General features: G+C 39.7%; 1 protein-coding gene across 1 annotated transcript; it reads left to right on the forward strand.

Moving 5' to 3' along the window:
• The first annotated feature begins 1,141 nt into the window (after positions 1–1,141).
• On the forward strand, positions 1,142–18,888 carry LOC131456420 (rab GDP dissociation inhibitor beta-like). The gene is made up of 10 exons (XM_058624751.1): positions 1,142–1,300; positions 5,404–5,511; positions 5,770–5,866; positions 7,453–7,587; positions 8,312–8,510; positions 8,608–8,739; positions 9,629–9,728; positions 10,628–10,799; positions 14,379–14,578; positions 17,515–18,888. Exons 1-10 carry the CDS (start codon positions 1,256–1,258, stop codon positions 17,659–17,661), a joined length of 1,335 nt encoding a protein of 444 aa, XP_058480734.1. The 5' UTR covers positions 1,142–1,255; the 3' UTR covers positions 17,662–18,888.
• Positions 18,889–19,104: the final 216 nt, after the last annotated feature.

Here is a 19,104-nt window from a genome sequence, read left to right on the forward strand (position 1 = left end):
TAAAACTCACTTTTAAAAAGTGTATCTCATTGGCATTAAATATTCTCTTTTATTCAATATCTGTATTGTTGAGCCTCTACCTATACACCTTTGAAGTAACTTACACTTTGACTCCTAAATAAGTCTCTTACTGTATATCCACTTTAATTTTCTTTGACATCTTTCAAATCCTATACAGCACACACGCACGCACGCAAACAAACACAAATGTAAATGACACCACTGATTAAAATCCGTCTAGCTGACATGAACCAGGAAGAACAAATGCCGAACATGTTGACAACTTACACTCGCAGTTGCAGATAACATGCACTGCCTCTTGTCCGCTCCAACTAGCAGGTTGCATGTAGGTGGGACTTCTAGCAGAGACCGACATTTAGCCCTTTGTGTGCCATAATCATTGACTAAACAATACGGACAGCGGTTGTATTGATAGTGACTACACAGTAGCGGCTGAATATTGGTAGGGACGTGTCCCTAGTGTCCCTATCCAATTCTACGCCCTTGGGGAACCCCCCAAATCAGATTCACCTTAGGGCCCCATAAAGGTAAGGGCCGGCACTGCTTGTGAGTACATTTGCTGACAAACTAAGACCTAAGCATTAAACATTAGCAACATCCTGTGACAATTGGACTCTCTGTGTGTATGCATATGTATAGGTGTGTGAAATGAAGACATGAGTGAATGCTTCGATCTTCAATCTCAGCAGGCCTGAATGTTAAAATGAGATGATAACAAAATGTCTTTTATTAAATAACAAAAGAACAACCACTCAATGTTTGAGATATTTCTCAATTGTCTACCTCCGACCATTTTGCTGCTGCAACAAGTGAATTCACCCACCGTGGCATCAATAAAGCCAAATCTAATCTAATCAGTCAGACACTCACTAATACAATGGGGGAGGAAGGGACTAAAATGCTGTTACAGTTCCTGTTTTATAGCCTGAGTGGTAATATTGATGCAGTACGAGGAATTGTTTTGGATGTTAAAATGCCATTTCTTTTTAATATAACTATCATACTGGAGCTTTGAATTGTGGGGAGGCAGCATTGTGCCTTTCAGTGTACAGCCTGCTGGAAATTATTAGAAGAAGAAGAAGATACTTGCACCTCCTCTCCACAGTGATTGACAGCGCAGAAGCCCGCCCACGAGTCGCCTGACGCTGAGCTGCAGCGCCCTCTCATTACTACTCCCGCAGATCTCCATTTTCGCTACAGACGATTTGGAGCATAGGCTAAAAGATTTGAAAAAATGGATGAAGAATACGACGTCATCGTTCTGGGCACCGGGCTGACGGTGAGGAAGACTCAAACGGTTACTTTTCGTAGCCCTTGAAGTGTTTCACAACCTGTTGACCATCACAGTTAGCACATGATACTTGCGCTTTGAGCTAACTGGGCCTAATTAGCCGACTAGCGCTAAGTAGCTAGCTTAGCTCCGCGTTTGAGCGGAAACAGCGAACGCAGAGAAGTAACTGTAACATTGTGCTATCTAGAGCTACTTTGAAAAATAATTAATGGTTCACATTGAGGAATTTACATCGCACGTTCAAGCGTCGTGTCTTTTTGTGTAAAGTTGGTATCCCATAGACTTTGTAGGCGGGCAACACAGTTACTTAACCGTTTGGAAGTTGAAACTTTTGTCTGCCAAGAAATGACTACAACGCGCAAGATAAGTCCGCTAATGTTAGCTGAGCTAAACGAAGCTAAGTAATTAGCTTGCAAACGTGTTACGGCTTCGTTGGATTTTTCCCCCTACACTTTCCACGTTAACCCAGTTGTTGACTTCATCTCTGACTGGCTGTCATTTGTAGTAAATAAGCGAATTCGTTTTGTTAAGCAGGCAAAACGAATGGATTCATGGAGATGAATCGATTTGGTGCAAAACCAAAACTTAGTGAACGTCATGGAACTTAGAAGTTGGCTTTTATCTTGTCGTCTCCCACTGAAACTCTTCTCCATTGTATGGGCTATTCGCGCTAATTTAAGGTTTGTTTATCCGGAAATGAACCGTGTCCGCATTAACAACGTCACCTACAGGTGTACGGCACAAGCCTGTCGTCGAAATCCCGTGACGGCTGTGGGAGTGGACCATTTCTAGCCAAGGAGCTTCCTGTCAACTATGAGGTTCTGCATTCCTCTGAATGTTCAATCCAGAGGAACCACACTTGACATTTTAAAGTTAATATTGCTTGCAGTAACCCAACTCAGCGTCAAAGTTTTTTTTTTAAATCTATCTTCTAATAATAAGACAGCTGACACTGAAGAAAAGTGTTACGTGTCAGCTCTCTGTTCATGCAGAGGGAAACAGTACAAGCCATCATGCAGAAAAGGGGTTGGTAAAACTTGGTGGGCAGTGTGTCTATTTAGCTCACATTTGGGTGTGGCTCCACAAAGTCTCAGGAACTGAAAGCATTTCAAATGGTCTGTAAAGCAAGACCTACCCTCACTGTCAGTAGGCATGCACTGTGGAGTCTCATTATAAGTTCCCTTTTGCAAATTCCTTACCTCATTTCCCATTTATATTTTACACTACTACCAGCAGTGCTACGTGTAGTAATTAAACAGAGTACACAGAACTGTGGTAGGCCTGAATTAAAAACTAATAACAGTGCAGTTGAGGGTACAATGTGCACGTTTCTTGTTACTTGCGTTAGCTCACTTTGTGTTGGAGTATTCCCTATTATAGTTTCTTCTCTTCATGCCTTTCAGATTTTGATGTGGAAAGAAGTATTCCAGGATTCAATCTCTTATCAAAGGAGTTTGTTAATGAATGCATCAACTTTATGAATGGCGAGTGTGTGCGCTTGACTAGCACTGAATGATGCGTTGCGATCACGGACGCAACATTCAACGCTGCGTATGGTTGTAACATGAGATATTTACATAGAAAGACACTACACGGAGGTTTTTCGTTGTTTTTTTTTTTTTTTTTTAAACAACGTAATTTAAACACGGGGTGAACATGCCTGCATGTATAGTAAATAAAACAGCACCGACACAGCATCAACATGCCTGGTTAGAAAATAAACACTGCACCAACACGACTAACACGCCTGGTTAGAAAAGAAAACACTTTACCCTACCAGAAAAGTCATTGGTCGCTATCTTCATCTTGCCCACTAAAGCCACTGAAGTCTTCATCTTCAGTGCATAATCTTTCCCTGTGTCTCTCGCTTTTGCGTTTACTGCCCCCCGGTGGCCATTAGGAAACAAGTAGCGGCTTATAGGCCGAAATTTACGGTAATCAATTAATAATTAATTTAATAATCAGTCTCTTAAATGTGAATATTTTTGGTATTTTTGCTTTTCTATGACCTCAAACCTCAAAATGATCCGCACACTGTACATTTTTCATATGTACAGTGTTTCATTTCTTTTGAAGGTTTTTTATATTTGATTAGTTTTATTTTGACAGTTGTGGCACTGCAACGGTGTGAAGCAACAGATCTGCTGGTCCTGTCTATTTCACAATAAAAGCCTTGTTGAACAGAAAGATTAAAATGTGAAACAAATGTTTAACTCGAGTGAAATAGTAGTCACAGCTGAAGTGAGGTACAGAGAGAGAGTTGTGTTATGTCACACACCTTTTTAAAAACAGCTTATTTGGTGCAGATCAAAGATTTGAAAGATACACAAATGTATCCTTCAACGATGGGCAAACATCGACCGCATAAAAAGGAGCCGATGATTCGTGTGGCAATTGGGACAGTCAGCGGTGTGGTGCTGTGACATACCCAGACTTGAGAGGATCCAGACCCTGGATTGAGACTCAGCTCCTGTGTGTAAAAAGAATAGATGATCCTTCACATAATGCCAGATTGCAGGTGCTTTTTGCCTTCAGAAAGAAGAAACGATGTGGAGGACTATAACCTACTAGTAAACATATTCCTCTGAAGTTGGCACATTCCTTTCTCGGGTTAAAAGCTAATCACATGCACAAGGAAAAGTTTAATCTGCTGCCTAACACCAGTTTTAGTTTTATACTACATAGCAGGGTACAGTGTTAAACAACAATTACTATTACAACATAGGTCTGTGAGTAAATTATGTTCAAAATAAATTTTTGATAACACTTTATTTATAAGATTATTTTGTTAAATAACCTATTATATGGTGGCAAAAGTAGCTAATCTTCCCATTGAGGAATCTACAAATGTGTATTTTATTTATTTTTAAATATTCGTGGTAGCTGTTGGATTCATTGACTTTTCCATGGACTCACCACCTGAGAGAACTCTGAGTGGGGGTATCAGAGAATTTCTTGCTCCAGTGAGTCCAATGGATTAAAGACCAGCTTATTCTCGTGACATTGAAACACTTGGAAAAAGTGCTGAGAGACTCATCCAAACCTCTGCTGGACTTTGTCTCCTGTCATACTCTGCTCAGATTTTTTATGAGCCTTAAGTGTTAATATTGAACTGCCTGGTCACCTTTTATAAGGGCTAATTTCTGCCTGACTATGCCTAATTGGTTTGTTTTCCCTTGTCAGCATGGTCACTACCATCTGGCTGAGGTAGTGATGACTAGGCTGTCTGCAGCTCTGTGTCAAAACCTGTATTGTATAAGCAGCAGGTCGACATTAATCTCATTTATGTCGACCTGCAACAGTGTTGCATTTAACTGCTTATGTTCTCCCAGTTAATCATCATTTGTATTATTTATTTCACATTGAAATACAATAGCAACAAGAAATGCTATTTTCTGATTTGCTAATAGGCTGCTTATTCAAGACAGCTGTATGAATGAACTACGCAGAGCAATCTGTCTTTGCATTATCGATTTGTAGATTACAAATTTTTTTATCACTTCTCAACGTGAAAAATGTCATGTGTGGCGTGAAATACGGCGTGATACTGTGCATGCGTTTGTTATTTCCACGCTTCGATGCTGGCATTAGATCACAGTAGCCACAAACATGACACGTTACAGCAATAAATTAACACTTATTGACACAGATGCGCAACATTGAGGACCGCAAATGTATATAGTGCACGTTGCACTAAAATGTGATAGCTAGAACTCTAAGATTAAATTAAAACTTGGAGGCTGTCACTTTTTTTTTAGAAATTCAAATTTATTTCGAATGTGGCCTTAAAAGTAGATTGGAAGGACAGACAGGGTTGTTCAACATATAGTTACTGAAGTAAAGGAATTTTTGTGTTGTCATTAAACAGTAGTATTGATTAAGATGGAGGAAAAAAGCAATATTGACTACTGATATGGGCCAAAAAACTTTCCGTCTTTATATTGAGTTACAAGGATTAGTAAAAGATAATCCTCCAGTGACCAAAAACAAGATGAGCCTATGTGTTGATGCAAGTGAAGGTCAGGGGATCAACTACGGTTTCCAAGGCTGACTTTCACCTTTTTGATTGTTCTGTTTTTTTTTCTCATCAGGAATGCATTTTATCAGGCATCATGGCTGTGAATGGGAAGAAGGTCCTGCACATGGACCGCAACTCCTACTATGGAGCCGAGAGTGCATCCATCACACCGTTGGAAGATGTGAGCTGACCTTTAATACTCTGTGGTCTGACTTTGTGACACTGGGTGAGACCATTTAAGTTTAGAATTTAGACATGAAGAAATTGGGATGAATAAAGTAATCTAAATTTACTGTATATGTTGTCGGTGAACTTCCCTTTGAACATGCTTGTATTGATTATATTGCATGTATTATTTTTCATGGAATTCTCTTCTTGTGGAAGTCGACATTCTTGGCTGTAGCCGGTTGGTCAAGTCTGGTTCTGTTTCTCCCCACAGCTCTACAAACGCTTTGGCGAGAGCTTACCTGAGGAGTCAATGGGAAGAGGCCGGGATTGGAATGTGGACCTCATTCCCAAATTCCTCATGGCCAATGGTATACTTGGATTACACATGGTACCATATGCAGCTTTAGCTTGCAACACAAACCTCTTACCTTTTGATAACAAGGGCAAAGTGTCATCTAATTTTTGTTTTCTAAGTAGGGTAAATCAGCCCTCAGTTATGTACAGATGTGTGGGGCCGTAATGGTCAATAATCATAAGTATTGAAGTAGGGGTTGACCAATTGTCAGCCTGACTGATTATAGAGAGCCAATGTAAGGCATTTTGCTGATAATTGATATTGGCATGGTATTGGCATTTTATTTGAATGCAAGTGTAAGTTCCTCAGTTGGTTATTATGACTTTGTATTGATTTGTTCTTACTTTGACCCCAGGGAAACTCATGTTATTTGTAGATTTTTTTTTTGTAAAATTCTAAATTTCAGTTCCAAATATCAATTATTGGCATAATAACTAGTAATTATCGTTATCTGCCCTGAAAAAGTCAGTCGACCCATAATTGGAAGTAGGGCTGGGCAATATCTCGATACTTATATCGATATATTTCTAAACGAGCGATAACACGGAACAATATCGCTTGTATCAATATAATAAATTTTTAGTTAAAATGACAATACATGGGCCGCAAGTTCGCGGCTATTTCTCCTCTCCTTCTCCCTGCGTCCCTACACACACACACACACACACACTGGGGGGAGGTGGGTGTTTTAACACCCTTACTTTTTGCGGTGAGAGGGTTAAACACCCACACTTTTACTGCAGTTTTTCCTCAGTTTTGCACAAACGCCTCACAACAGTCTCTCCGTTTCTCTGGCCGCTCTGTTTCTGCACTCGCTGAATGCCTCCTCTCCCCTCACTCTCCTGTTGTTGCCTCAACACCAGCTTTGAGTGTCACCGGCTGATGATTGGCTGTTCTGCCTTGGTGTGTTAGATTTATCGTTCAGCTCGTGCTGAGGAGGCGGGAACTAGCTGGTTCATAGTTCACACACTATAGAGATAAACAGTTCGTTATTAGGCTTCTGCAGAGCTTGATGACAAGCTGACCATTTGAGCAGGGTTGGGAAACTGCTATAGCGTTATGACTTATTTTCCATTACTGTCAGTCATTTTTGGACATATGGAAGCCCAAAGTAGTCAATATTGATAATAAAATATAATAATTATTATTTAATTATCATATCCACAAGCTGTGTTAAATATCTATATAATATTTTATTTCAGTGACCTCTGACATTTTGCTTATGGCTTAAACTTATAATGGACCGTTTCTTTATTTTTTGAAGGGTTTGACATTTTATCTAATACGGTATAATGCTTTGGGGGAAACCCCAATTACATCACAGAAAAAATATCTAGATATATATCGAGTATCACCATTCAGGTAAAAAATATCGAGATATGACTTTTAGTCCATATCGCCCAGCCCTAATTTGAAGGCATATATTTATGTCAAAATACTGTCAAAGGTGGAAACATTTACAAAGACATATAACAGACACAATTATAATAGATTAATTTCAAACTTTTATTATTTAATTAGTAATTGAAATGTCTTACTTAATGGAGTAATTTTGTTTTGTGTGTAACAAATTATAACACTTGCATCTCCTCTTTCCAGGTCAGTTGGTCCGCATGTTGCTCATCACACAGGTGACTCGCTACCTGGATTTCAAAGTGATTGAGGGCAGCTATGTGTATAAGGGAGCAAAAATCCACAAAGTCCCCTCCACTGAGTTTGAGGCACTGAATTCTAGTAAGTAACTGGAAAATAAAGAGGCTGCATGATATTAGGAATTAATGCGATTTGAGATTATTACATGATTTGTTTAATATTGTGATGACTTATCACTTTTGATAAATTATGGGATACAACTAAAAGAAAATGATAAACACTAAACTGAAGATGAAATCCAAATATAACAAATATGGACAAAAAACAAATTAAGATGATCAAGATAAAAAAATTCTCTTCGGAAACAAATTTAATTCTGAATGAGAGGGCTGGTGGCGAGGGGATGAGCAGACACGTGCAGAGTTTTTTTACTATGGAAGCAGAAGTGAAGCTGCTTCTTCTGCTTCTACTTCTGTAGAATTATATTCTGGAAAATAACAGAGGGCCACGATAAAACAAAAGCTGACCTGAAATAAGGGAAGCGTTGCTCCAAATGAATGATTGAGGAAATAGTGAGCCGGTTTGTATTAATGATCATGTGTAAGTTTAGGAGCTAAGCACACTTTTTGCACAGCAGGCCGTTGGTTTATAAACGCCTGAATGTCGGGGAAACGTGTATTGCAGTATTAGCAGTCGTTTGTGATATGTATATCGCACAAGTTGGTATTGCGATGGTAATAGATTTACATTTGCAGCCCTACTCTAAACATTCTTAATGTTTGTCTGCATGTATCATTTACTGGTGTTTTAAAGGTCAATATATCACTTGGGCCCACTCAAAAGTCTACACCTTTTGTCCTTAAAGGTCTGATGGGGATTTTTGAGAAACGGCGTTTTAAAAAATTCCTTACCTTCATCAGCGGTTATGATGAGAAAGACCCCAAAACCAGGGAAGGCGTCGACCCCCAAAAGACAACCATGAGGGCTGTTTTCCAGAAGTTTAACCTTGATCAGCAAGTCATGGACTTTACAGGCCACTCTCTTGCCCTCTACCGCACAGATGAGTCAGTGGATTTTGTTTGAGTTTTGTAATATACATTTTTATTGTGATGCTTTGTTGAATTGTACTGTTGTTAGAATTTTGAACTTTTTTCCACACAGTTACCTGGATCAACCCTGCATTGACACAATTAACAGGATAAAGCTTTACAGTGAGTCTCTGGCCAGATATGGCAAAAGTCCATACCTTTATCCACTCTACGGCCTGGGAGAACTGCCCCAAGGCTTTGCCAGGTAGGGGGAATACATATAGCTTTGTAGAACACATTGTCATATTTGTCATATACTATGTATGGAATACTTCACGGGCGAGGCTATCCAGGAAGTCTTTGCGCTCCAACAGCAGAGCATTTTCTTTATTTAATTCTTTGTAAATCTCCATTTCAACAATATGACAATGGGTTTGGTGGATAATTGTAAACCAAACACAAATGTAACAAAAAAAAAAATAGCATAGGGTCACACAGTTGGTGTAGTGGTGGTTAGCATTCTTGCCTTTGCAGCAAGAAGGTTTGCAACCCGCGTCAGTACAACTGGGTCGCAGCCATTCACAACCATGCAGTTTGGACTTTGGTTTCCTCCCACAGTCGAAAAACATGCAATATGGGGATTAGGTAAATTGAACATTCTAAATTGACTCTAGGTGATAAGTGAGAGTGAATCCCTGTGATGGACTGGCAAACTGTCCAGGGTGTACCCTGCCTATCGCCCTATGTCAGTAAACTATCTGCTGTGAATAATTAATAATTATAGAGTTAACTGCATTGGTTGAATAGTTGACTTGATGTTATTGGTAAACTATTGTTGTAGAAATAGTGTTTTTTGAACAAATTCTTAAACATTTTATTTAAAATCCCCAAAACTGATAGAAATTAAGGAGTTTCATGTTACACATTTGCAGAACAAATTGGGTTTCTGGTACACATCGGGTAGTGACAACAGCAACAGAGCAAAACATTTTCTTATGTGACTATAAGAAGTGAAAAACATGTAGGTAATTGATAAACTGGCAGGACAAATTGCACAATGGTGGGCTGCCATAGTCCAGACAGTTAATGACAAATGCTTATTAAGCTTATGTCTTTTGATAGTTGGTAGTAACATCACCTTGTTTCCTTTCCAGGCTGAGTGCCATCTATGGTGGGACCTACATGTTGAACAAGCCCATTGAAGAGATTGTGTATGAGAATGGGAAGGTGATTGGAGTCAGGTCTGAGGGAGAGGTAAGACTTTAATTCTTAGTGTACTGGAATCCTGACATTTAGTTATAAGTCTGTGTGTGGTATCTAATCAATCAAAGACTGCAAACAAACCAATGCACTTCAGCTGAAAGTATATGACAGCAGTCACAGGTATGATTTCAAATGGTTAACAACCAAGTTGCAGTCAGTGATGTCACCCATAAGATTCTGAACACTGTTTTCACGCCTCAAGATTTGCAATTTGACTGGTGTCATATTGCGATTTAGCAACGGGAAATTTACAGATGTGACCAGGCATTTGTTGGACAATACCAGCAGTTAATCACAGCCATGCTGTGTTGTCTCTTTTCCTCTCGTTCGGAACATTATTTACAAAATTGGCATTATGTGCTATTGAAAAAGACCTGCAACGTAGGATTTGGACCATTAAGTGTACGATCATTAAGTCCCCCTGTAGACTTCCATTCATAAATGTTAACACTTGCACAAATGAACACCAAAACCTGCCATTCAGTTTAAAAGTATTTGACTTGAGCAAACATGGGCTTTGCTTTTGTGGCACTGCTGCTGGAAAAAAAACCCAACTAAGGAACATATCTGCACTATCTTACATTGCAATAAACAGATTGAAACAAAACCGGTGACTGCTATTGTTCATTGCAGCTTGTTTCATTGTCTGTAGAGGAAAAAAAACATGTGGATTGTTGAAATTAATAATCATGTCCTCCTTTCTCTGCTGTGAGCTATGAACTATGATTTGAATGAGATGGAATCTTATCATGCAGAAAGTAGACTCAGCCTACTGCCTAACCTGCTTTTTTCAGACTAGTTTGTTTTATGATGTATTCTTTCTCATGCCCTATTGTAATGGTAGATGTCTGCACAATCATCTGTGTGTTGGCTGTTTTTGTACGCTGCAGGTGGCCCGGTGCAAGCAACTGATCTGCGACCCCAGTTATGCCCCTGATCGCTGCCAAAAAGTGGGCCAGGTGGTCAGAGCCATCTGCCTCTTGGACCACCCCATTCCAAATACTGATGATACCAACTCTTGTCAGATCATCATCCCCCAGAGTCAGGTCCACCGGAAGCACGGTGAGCACACAGGGGAAATGAACACATGCCATCACTAAGTACAGTTTCTTATGTCTTTATATCAGTTTCTCAAAAACGTTATTGCCTGAAGGTCATTACTATTGGCTGGTGTGTTGCCCGAGAATAACAAATGAGTAGAATATAGAAAATTACGCTTTTAATGTTGCCACAGTGTCTGACTTTCTGTCCCGCTCGTCAGCCAGCCAACAGCGTTGTTAACTTAGCGAATCTAGTCAAAGCTAGTGACGTTTTCTGGTCTTATTAGAGACTTTGGAGACACTGACATATGGCTCTACGTAGGCCCGTAGCGATACACCAAAGTTATGATTCACTTAGTGTCACGATTTTTAACCCACAAACACAGCGTTAAAAATAAACAGAACTAAACTCCATTGTGGAGATGGTTTAAGCTTAGGAAACAAACTTGCTGTCTGTGCCATAAACCACAAATATGTAAACATTGACCACATAAACCACAGAATAAGTAAACAAATTAACAACTCTTTTCTTAAGAGAACCAAAGATGTTGCATTGCAGAGTTGATTCAAGGAAGATTAAAATTCTTCTTGAGAAACACCTTCATGTCCACATTGTCTGGTGAGAGGCTTTCTCTCTCTCGATGTGGCTATCGGGGCTCAAGCATACTAAGCAAATACTTCAACCCCCTCATTCTTGACCACCGCAAATGGGCGCATATGCAGTGTGATGAGAAACCTAGTCCCAATTAGCTGGTAACTTCATGTGAAATAATAATATATATAAATAATAAAACAGTGGCGTTTCTTCTGTGCCCCACTTAAATTAATCTCGAGAAGGTGACATGTTGCTGTCACTTGAGGAAACACTTGGAACTATGAATGTCCGTAATTTCAGTGTCATTAGCCATTAGAGATGTGCAGTTGGCAGTTACAAATTGCAGGCACCGAGCATTGTGTGGAAGAAAAAAAAATTTGGATGAATTGCGGGCAGGTCACGGTTGAAATATATAAATAATTAGTAGGTTAACATATTGACTAGACCTGAAATGTGAATATTCTCAAAATAATTATTTTTCATCTGTCAACATTGGTTGACCTAGACGATCTGCTTGCTTCGGGTGGATGGTGGGTGGATTATTGATGTTTAGCAGTGGGTGCGGATCTCTATTAGCCATGTTTCCTCCTCTCCACACGGTGCTGATCTAGTGGTAGCAAAACTTTTGCTCATACGTCATATGATTGGAAATCATATGAGATCAGTTAAAAAGACTTAAAGGGGACATTATGCAAAATCAACTTTTTAATCATTCTAATACTTATATTTGGGACTCTGGAGGCCCTACCAGTTGCCAAAGTGTGGAAAAAGAATACTCAGTCCTTTTTTCGTGATCCCCCTTAGGGTAAGTATAGGTGATAAAACACGTGATGTTGAATTCCCTGCGCATTGTGACGACAGAATGCGCATTTCACCGCGAATGTTGCCACCCCACCAGTAAGTTTACTTCGAGAGCTCCACCTTAGCTCCACCTTGTCCCTATAAAATGCGAGAGTGCAGGCGAGGGAGGAAGAGCGGTATTATGTCAACGTGGAGGGACAAGTGTGCTGTTCGTAGCTGCACAGTGGAGCACAGTGTTTTACACAAACTTCCAGGCTCAGAGGATTTTATATATGAAGCTAATGTGCCGGATAATGTCAGCAAACGTGTGTTCGCACCACTTCGCATCAGACTGCGGCCAGCGGTCGCCGTATTTAGTCAGCGACCGTATTTCACCGACGTACAAACACACACATTTTTAAGAAAAGGTAAAATAGAGCTCATAACTGACCATTCTGACACGTCCTAATTAAAAATATTTGTTCAGTACGTCCTCCATGACCGGAGCACAGACTCAGTCTGATACAGTCACATACAGCAGCTGTTTATGCAGCTCACCAGTGGCAATCAGCGGTGCTGTCCCTAATTCTTTTTTACTGATTTACAGTTCGGCAGTGTTCGGCTTGATCCTTGTCGGAGGTCTCTGGAGCACACACTCAGACTGATACAGTTACATACAGCGGCAGTTTATGCAGCTCGCCGCTGGCGATCAGCGGTGCTTTCCCTAAGTCTTTTTAACTGATTTACAGTTCGGCAGTGTTCGGCTTGATCCTTGTATCTGACGTCTCTTCCTGTGACGGCACTCTCGCTGTTTTCCGCACACGCTGCCATGTTGATATTGTCAGAGAACTAGTGGAGGGAGGAGGAGAGGAATGGAGCCGAGGGAACAGGAGCTGAGTGAGTTCTGTAAAAAGGACAAATCAGAAACCCCCTGGAAGAAGTGGGTGTGTGTTTGCCTGTGTCTCATTTGCATGTAAAGGGACCAGGCACAAAACCAAGCGTTCTGAAAGGGGTGGTTTTGGCAGGGTTATTGAACTGCTATGGTGCTTCATCCTTATGGTATTTTGACCAAAGCATGTCACAGACATGTTCATTAGGACACCAGGGAACTATTTTAACTTGGAGAAATAGGGTATAGTATGTCCCCTTTAAAAATCCTGAAAGGGTGTGTTAATTGGCAACATTTACCAAGGAAATGTCTAAAATCTCAATATTTAACTGTCTATTGTATTCAGTGACGACACTGCTGTGAGCGACAAGCCGCATCACAACCCTTTCTGCCTTATTTCAGATCAGTGACTGTGTCAGACGGAGTCTGTGCTCCGGTCATGCAGGAACCACTGAACGATTCTGTTAACTGAGTCTAATGAGTCAGTACACCTAAAACAACTGCTTTACAAGTCAATAGTCACGAGTTTGTGTGTGTCGTGTATAAAACAAAGTCACTGCAGTTTCATGCAGCCGTGCTATGATGACTCCACCCTGGAAAATAGTAGAGCCGTGCCAGGATTGTAAAGTGGAAAAACGACGTAATAGAGATATCTTCATGTCATTTTGTGTCCATTACCCATACACACACAAGGAAAAAAGGCAAAGTCAAAGCGGATAGACCCTTGTTCCTACTGGGTTGCAAACTCTGGTCTTTTTGTCACAAGGCAACAACGCTAACCACCATGTGGCTGTGTGGCCCACCTCTTATGATAACCACACATTTCAAAAACATAATTCTCAAGCTGCATGGACGAATTTTGCAGGTCACATTTCCATCATGATCACATGACAGTGGTCTTGGGCATTTTTCTCTGTACAGCATGTTCCCTGTGCTTACTGAAGCCTCTTGATGTCCTATTTTGGGTTTATGGATAGTATTGGTTTTTACAATTTTCCTGTACTGGTTCTGGTGATTTTGGCCTGCACTAGACTGATATTGATACTAATTGTTCTATTGACACATCTTTCTGACTACTTATTTGATGTAGCCATGGAAATGTGTAGATATGTGGTAGCTGCTAATGTGGATAATGCAACATCACTGTTTTTAATTATTCTTAATTTAGAGAAGTGAGTGTAAATAAGTTTAATCCACTGCTTGTAACTGAATTTGCTCATCTTTTCAATGTCTTTCTTGAGCTATGACTGAATAGATCTAGACACAGATGACAAGCTAGTTGAACATCTTCATGGTCAAAGTAGCAGACATTTACTCTCCTCTTTTCTTCTTTCCAGACATCTACGTGTGTATGGTCTCCTCTGCTCACAATGTGGCCTCAAAGGGGAAATACATCGCCATTGTCAACACCACAGTGGAAACCAAAGATCCTGAGGCTGAACTCAAGCCAGGCCTGGACCTGCTGGGGCCAATTACGAAGAAGTTTGTCACTGTTGGTGACCTGTATGAACCCACTGACATAGGCACTGAAAGCCAGGTATGGAGGAAACATAATGTGTCATCCATGTTGTGTTAATGATCAAATGTTATAAGATAAATTGCTTTTAAAAAGTTTTACTTATACTGATTCAAATTTATTAATTGATTTGGAACTTTTAGTGCAGTAAAAGCAGCTTAACACCACAGTATGCCGTATTATCACAATAGTCTGCCTGTTTAGCCACCGGTGCAGCTGCCATTCTTTGTCTGAACCAGCCTTTAAACAGCACAAGTGCCATTTCTCTGGACTTCACATACAGTTTAGTTACAGCTGTGTGTGTTACAGTATGGTATGTATTTTCTTTGCGTTTCCATTTAGGAATAGTACCAAAATAACCAATCCCATCCATTTCATTTTTGGCACCCTTCCCTTGGGGTACCAGAGTAAAGTGGTATGGTACTTCCTATTGTCATACAAAGCTTGACGTCTTGATGAGGAAAACAGCCACAAACTGAGCAGGAAAAAAGAGCTGCTGGATGTCCCTCTTTGTTGTCTGTTATGTCTCGTTTGATTGAGGACATTGATGGAAACTTCAAAACAAAGTCGTCTTTGAGTTTTATCTACTAAGCACTAGAGTTGCACTGTACTCACGGTACCCCGCGGTGCCAAATTGTAACGGTTCCTACTATACTAGAAATTCTACACGACTGTACTACCGTGGATTACTATACTACCGGTGCCAGTTTTTGCTAGATTGCGGCCGCCTCTACTCTCCTCCCGCCCTCCCGGCTTTTCACTGCATGCTACTCCCTTGTAAACAAACCCACATTGCAACTACTGCAACCAAACTACACAGCTGCTGAATGATTGGCTGTTTGCCTGTTACTGGTGACGTTTGGGGATATGATAGGCTGTTTCTGCACGCTGGTTCTGCTGATTGGCTGTTCATGTGTTTCTAAAGGCAAGCGCGAAATCCATGAAGATAGAAATTCGTTTCAAAACAAACATCAAGCTAAAGTTATGTCTCGCCCAGACGCGTGCACGGCTTAGAGTCACAAACACGAGACAACACACTCACCATGGCAGAAGCACCGGGCCCGAGCGGCGAGTCTGCCGTGTCATCAGTGGCACCACTAACTTTGCTCAAAAAAACAAACTCTAAAAGTCACATTTGGAACTATTTTGGCTTTAAACGAGGCACAGACGGTAAAGCAATAGACGATGGCCATCCACTGTGCAGGCGCTGCCACCAAGCTATAAGAGCCTAAGGAGGGAACACATCCAACCTCATAAAACACATGCAGTGTCGTCACCCAGATTTATGTCGGAATATCAGGTTAGTGTTGGCTAATATTATGCTATATGCTCTGTGTACAGGCTGAGGAATGAAGAGTTAAAGGACGTCCAAGTATAAAGCACATAGAAAAGGCATAAAAATATAGTTTTCACAGGGAATCACTTCCTGTTTATTTTATTTTGTTTGTATGGTTTATTAAGATGGAAAATAAGCATTATTGTCAGATAGATTTTTTTAAAAGACATTGGATTTGTTATCCTAAGTTGATTATTTATATTAGTTAAACATAAATTAATGTGCAAAAGAAACTGAATGATTATATATTATGTAATATATATATACTTATAATATATTTATTTATATATATATATATACATATATATTATATGTTTATCATGCACCAAACAACATTATGAGGAATTAATAAGTATTTATAACTTGTACAAATACATTGCAGTTGCAAAAAAATAATAATAATCAAAAAAGGCCGCAGCATTGGTACCCGTGATACTTTGTCTGGTATAGTATCGTGGTTAACTCATTTTGGTATCGTGACAACTCTACAAAGCGCGACACACCTTGATTATGCACACCTACAGTTGCAGTGCAACATTTAAAACATGCTGCCAGAGGTTACTGGCATATCCTTGCCTTGGTTTCACTTCCTGGTGCGTTGTGAGAAGAGTCATGTTTGCTTCGTCACCATGTTTGTTGATGCCTGTAACTTGGTACTCGGCACTCTCCTTTAATGAAAGTATTTGTGGAAACTCTATACCGATGCAAAAGATGCATAGAGGTATCTAGAGAGCGTGTCGTCCAATTGAAACGGCCCTATTGGTCGTGTATAGAGTTTACGACCGATTGTGTTATTGTCATTGTCTGTAACTTACTGCCTAGCCTAAGTCTTTTTTGCCCATAACCACACTAACACTCACAACAAATACATGTGTCGTATCTCTCCAACTATTGGGGGCACTATATTAGTTGAGTTGGAGGATAGGTTGTACAGTATGTAGGGTAGTGACGAAGATATATTTGAGACGGACAAACGGACGTGAAATGCAGTATAAATGGGCCTTAAGATTGACCAGGGCTGTGGTTAGTGCTGCCTATGTTGTGTTCACCCCATGCATTAAGAACCAGCCAGACATACAGTACCACAGTCAACTGCCACTTAAAAACCTTTTATTGTGAAAGGTACTTGGGTTTTATCACTGAGCTGTTATGCTGCCTTCATTTGCACTCAAAAGTCTTTGTTGCTCCAGTTCTACCGTCTTTGAAGTATAATTAAACCCTAAACCACCTTTTTCAATGGTGTCTAGTAATGTTATTTACTGATCCAGGTGCAGTTCTTTACATTGTCATGTAATGTAAAGTATTGAAGTTATACATTTGACAAAAAACAGTATCTACTGCCTCTCTCTGGTCAAACACCAGCTACTGCTTCTGTGTCAGATATGCAGACTACCAGACCAAACTCCCTGCACTGATCTCCACTCTCCCATACTCAGCTCTCAGTCCACGTCTTGGCATTTTTCAAAATCAAGCATTGAGCTGAGTTAGCTACCAAAAGAGGGGTTAAGTAACACGTTAAGTGTGCGCTTAAAAAAAGAAAAAAAAAATCTGTCTTTGTCACCTCCAGGGCTACGTAGGTTTTAATGTAGCATGAATAACAACTTCCTTTGCTCCCCACTAGATTTTCATCTCCCGCTCATATGATGCCACGACTCACTTTGAGACCACCTGTGATGACATCAAGGACATCTACTGCAGGATGACGGGCTCAGACTTTGACTTTGGAGAGATGGAGCGCAAGAAAAACGACATCTTCGGTGACGCGTAATAGAGATGAAGCAACACAGCACAACAATTCTGATTATCAAAAACGCCGCAGACAATGGAAATCCCACAGGAAATTTAAATCTTAAACAAAAATGTACACATCCATGTATTGGCTGATTATTCAAGTACATGATTAGCCCCTTTTTGAGGAAATTGATATAGAAGCAATATGAGATAGTGTTGTTGAATTAGGTCCAGGTCAAATCAAATTTTTTAACTTGACGTATTTACGGCTTCATCATGTTAAGATGATGTTTAGTCCAAAGATGCCAAATGAAATAACTTAGAATTACTAGTATATTTCAGAGTGGGTATGTATGTGGGAGGGGAAACCCAATATTTGTGTCACTGTGTAAAAGGTGTTTGGAAGAACCCACACTATCTGCATTTAAGTTATTTGTTTTCCTCATCTGGGTGTGAGAGAAAGTGGCTTGGTGCGTCTGAATAAAATCCTGTATCTTGCAGATACTATGATGTGAACACATCCAGGCCTCTGCCGTGACACCACAGTCATTAACTTTGATGGTGAAATTTTGTAAAAATCAATTGGGTTTATGAATGTGTGAGAGCTTGGTATCGTATTGTCTTGACCCTCTATTTTGTCTCATCCACAGCACAACCTGACATTTTACTGTAAACTACCCGAAAACTTCAGTTGTTATAATGCAGAAGTGGATATGTATTAGTTATTGTCTTATGCAAAAATTATGGAAGTACCCGGTGCATTGAGAGCGGAGTGATGGGCGGTGAAGTTGTTTGACTGTAATTTGCTTCAGAAGGACCAAAATGTGTACTGCAGTAGTATTGAATTGATGAGAGTCCAGTGATGTCTAACTTTTCAGCTTGTGGCTCAAATGATTTCTGTACTGCAAAGTAAAAAAAAGTAAAAAAAAAATGTTTGATCTCTTTTGCTGTCACATTTGTTGGTATGTTTTGGTGGAATTTGAGAACAGGGACTCGATCTTCTTAACAATCCGAACTGATTAATTATATGCTTAATGCAAATTCTATGGGGGGGAATTGTACTCACAGTATACGTTTATACAATATTTGTCATTGATATATTTCACAATATAAGTTGTGTCAATATTTCTGTAAGGCAGGGTAATATGGATTATAAACATCTGGGTATTTTTAGACTACCATAAACCCAAGTTTTCTTACGAAATATTTGTGCTTTTCGAAGGAGAGTGACAATACACAGTAAATAAAATAACATGAAAATGTCTACTGTTTGTTAAATGTTGCATGCGTTAGTTACAAATTGCTTGTAAATATGGTAAAATGTTGCTTAATTGTTAGGTGACTTTTAGATTTACTTTTGTCAATTCCATGTATTTCCTTTAGTCAGTATATAATATTCAATTGATAATGTATTTTAGTAATTTATTCAATATAATAAATATATAATATTTATATAATTATATAATATAATATTATATAA

Source organism: Solea solea, chromosome 3 (assembly GCF_958295425.1).
Source record: "Solea solea chromosome 3, fSolSol10.1, whole genome shotgun sequence".
In the NCBI taxonomy this organism is placed as follows: Eukaryota; Metazoa; Chordata; class Actinopteri; order Pleuronectiformes; family Soleidae; genus Solea; species Solea solea.

What these genes read in the sequence shown, in the direction of transcription:
- LOC131456420 (XM_058624751.1), top strand. Translation starts at nt 1,256, where the DNA reads ATGGATGAAGAATACGACGTCATCGTTCTGGGCACCGGGCTGACG. An exon ending in CAAATTCCTCATGGCCAATG is followed by an intron (nt 5,867 to 7,452) that starts GTATACTTGGAT and finishes TCCTCTTTCCAG; the next exon opens with GTCAGTTGGTCCGCATGTTG. An exon ending in CTGCCCCAAGGCTTTGCCAG is followed by an intron (nt 8,740 to 9,628) that starts GTAGGGGGAATA and finishes TTTCCTTTCCAG; the next exon opens with GCTGAGTGCCATCTATGGTG.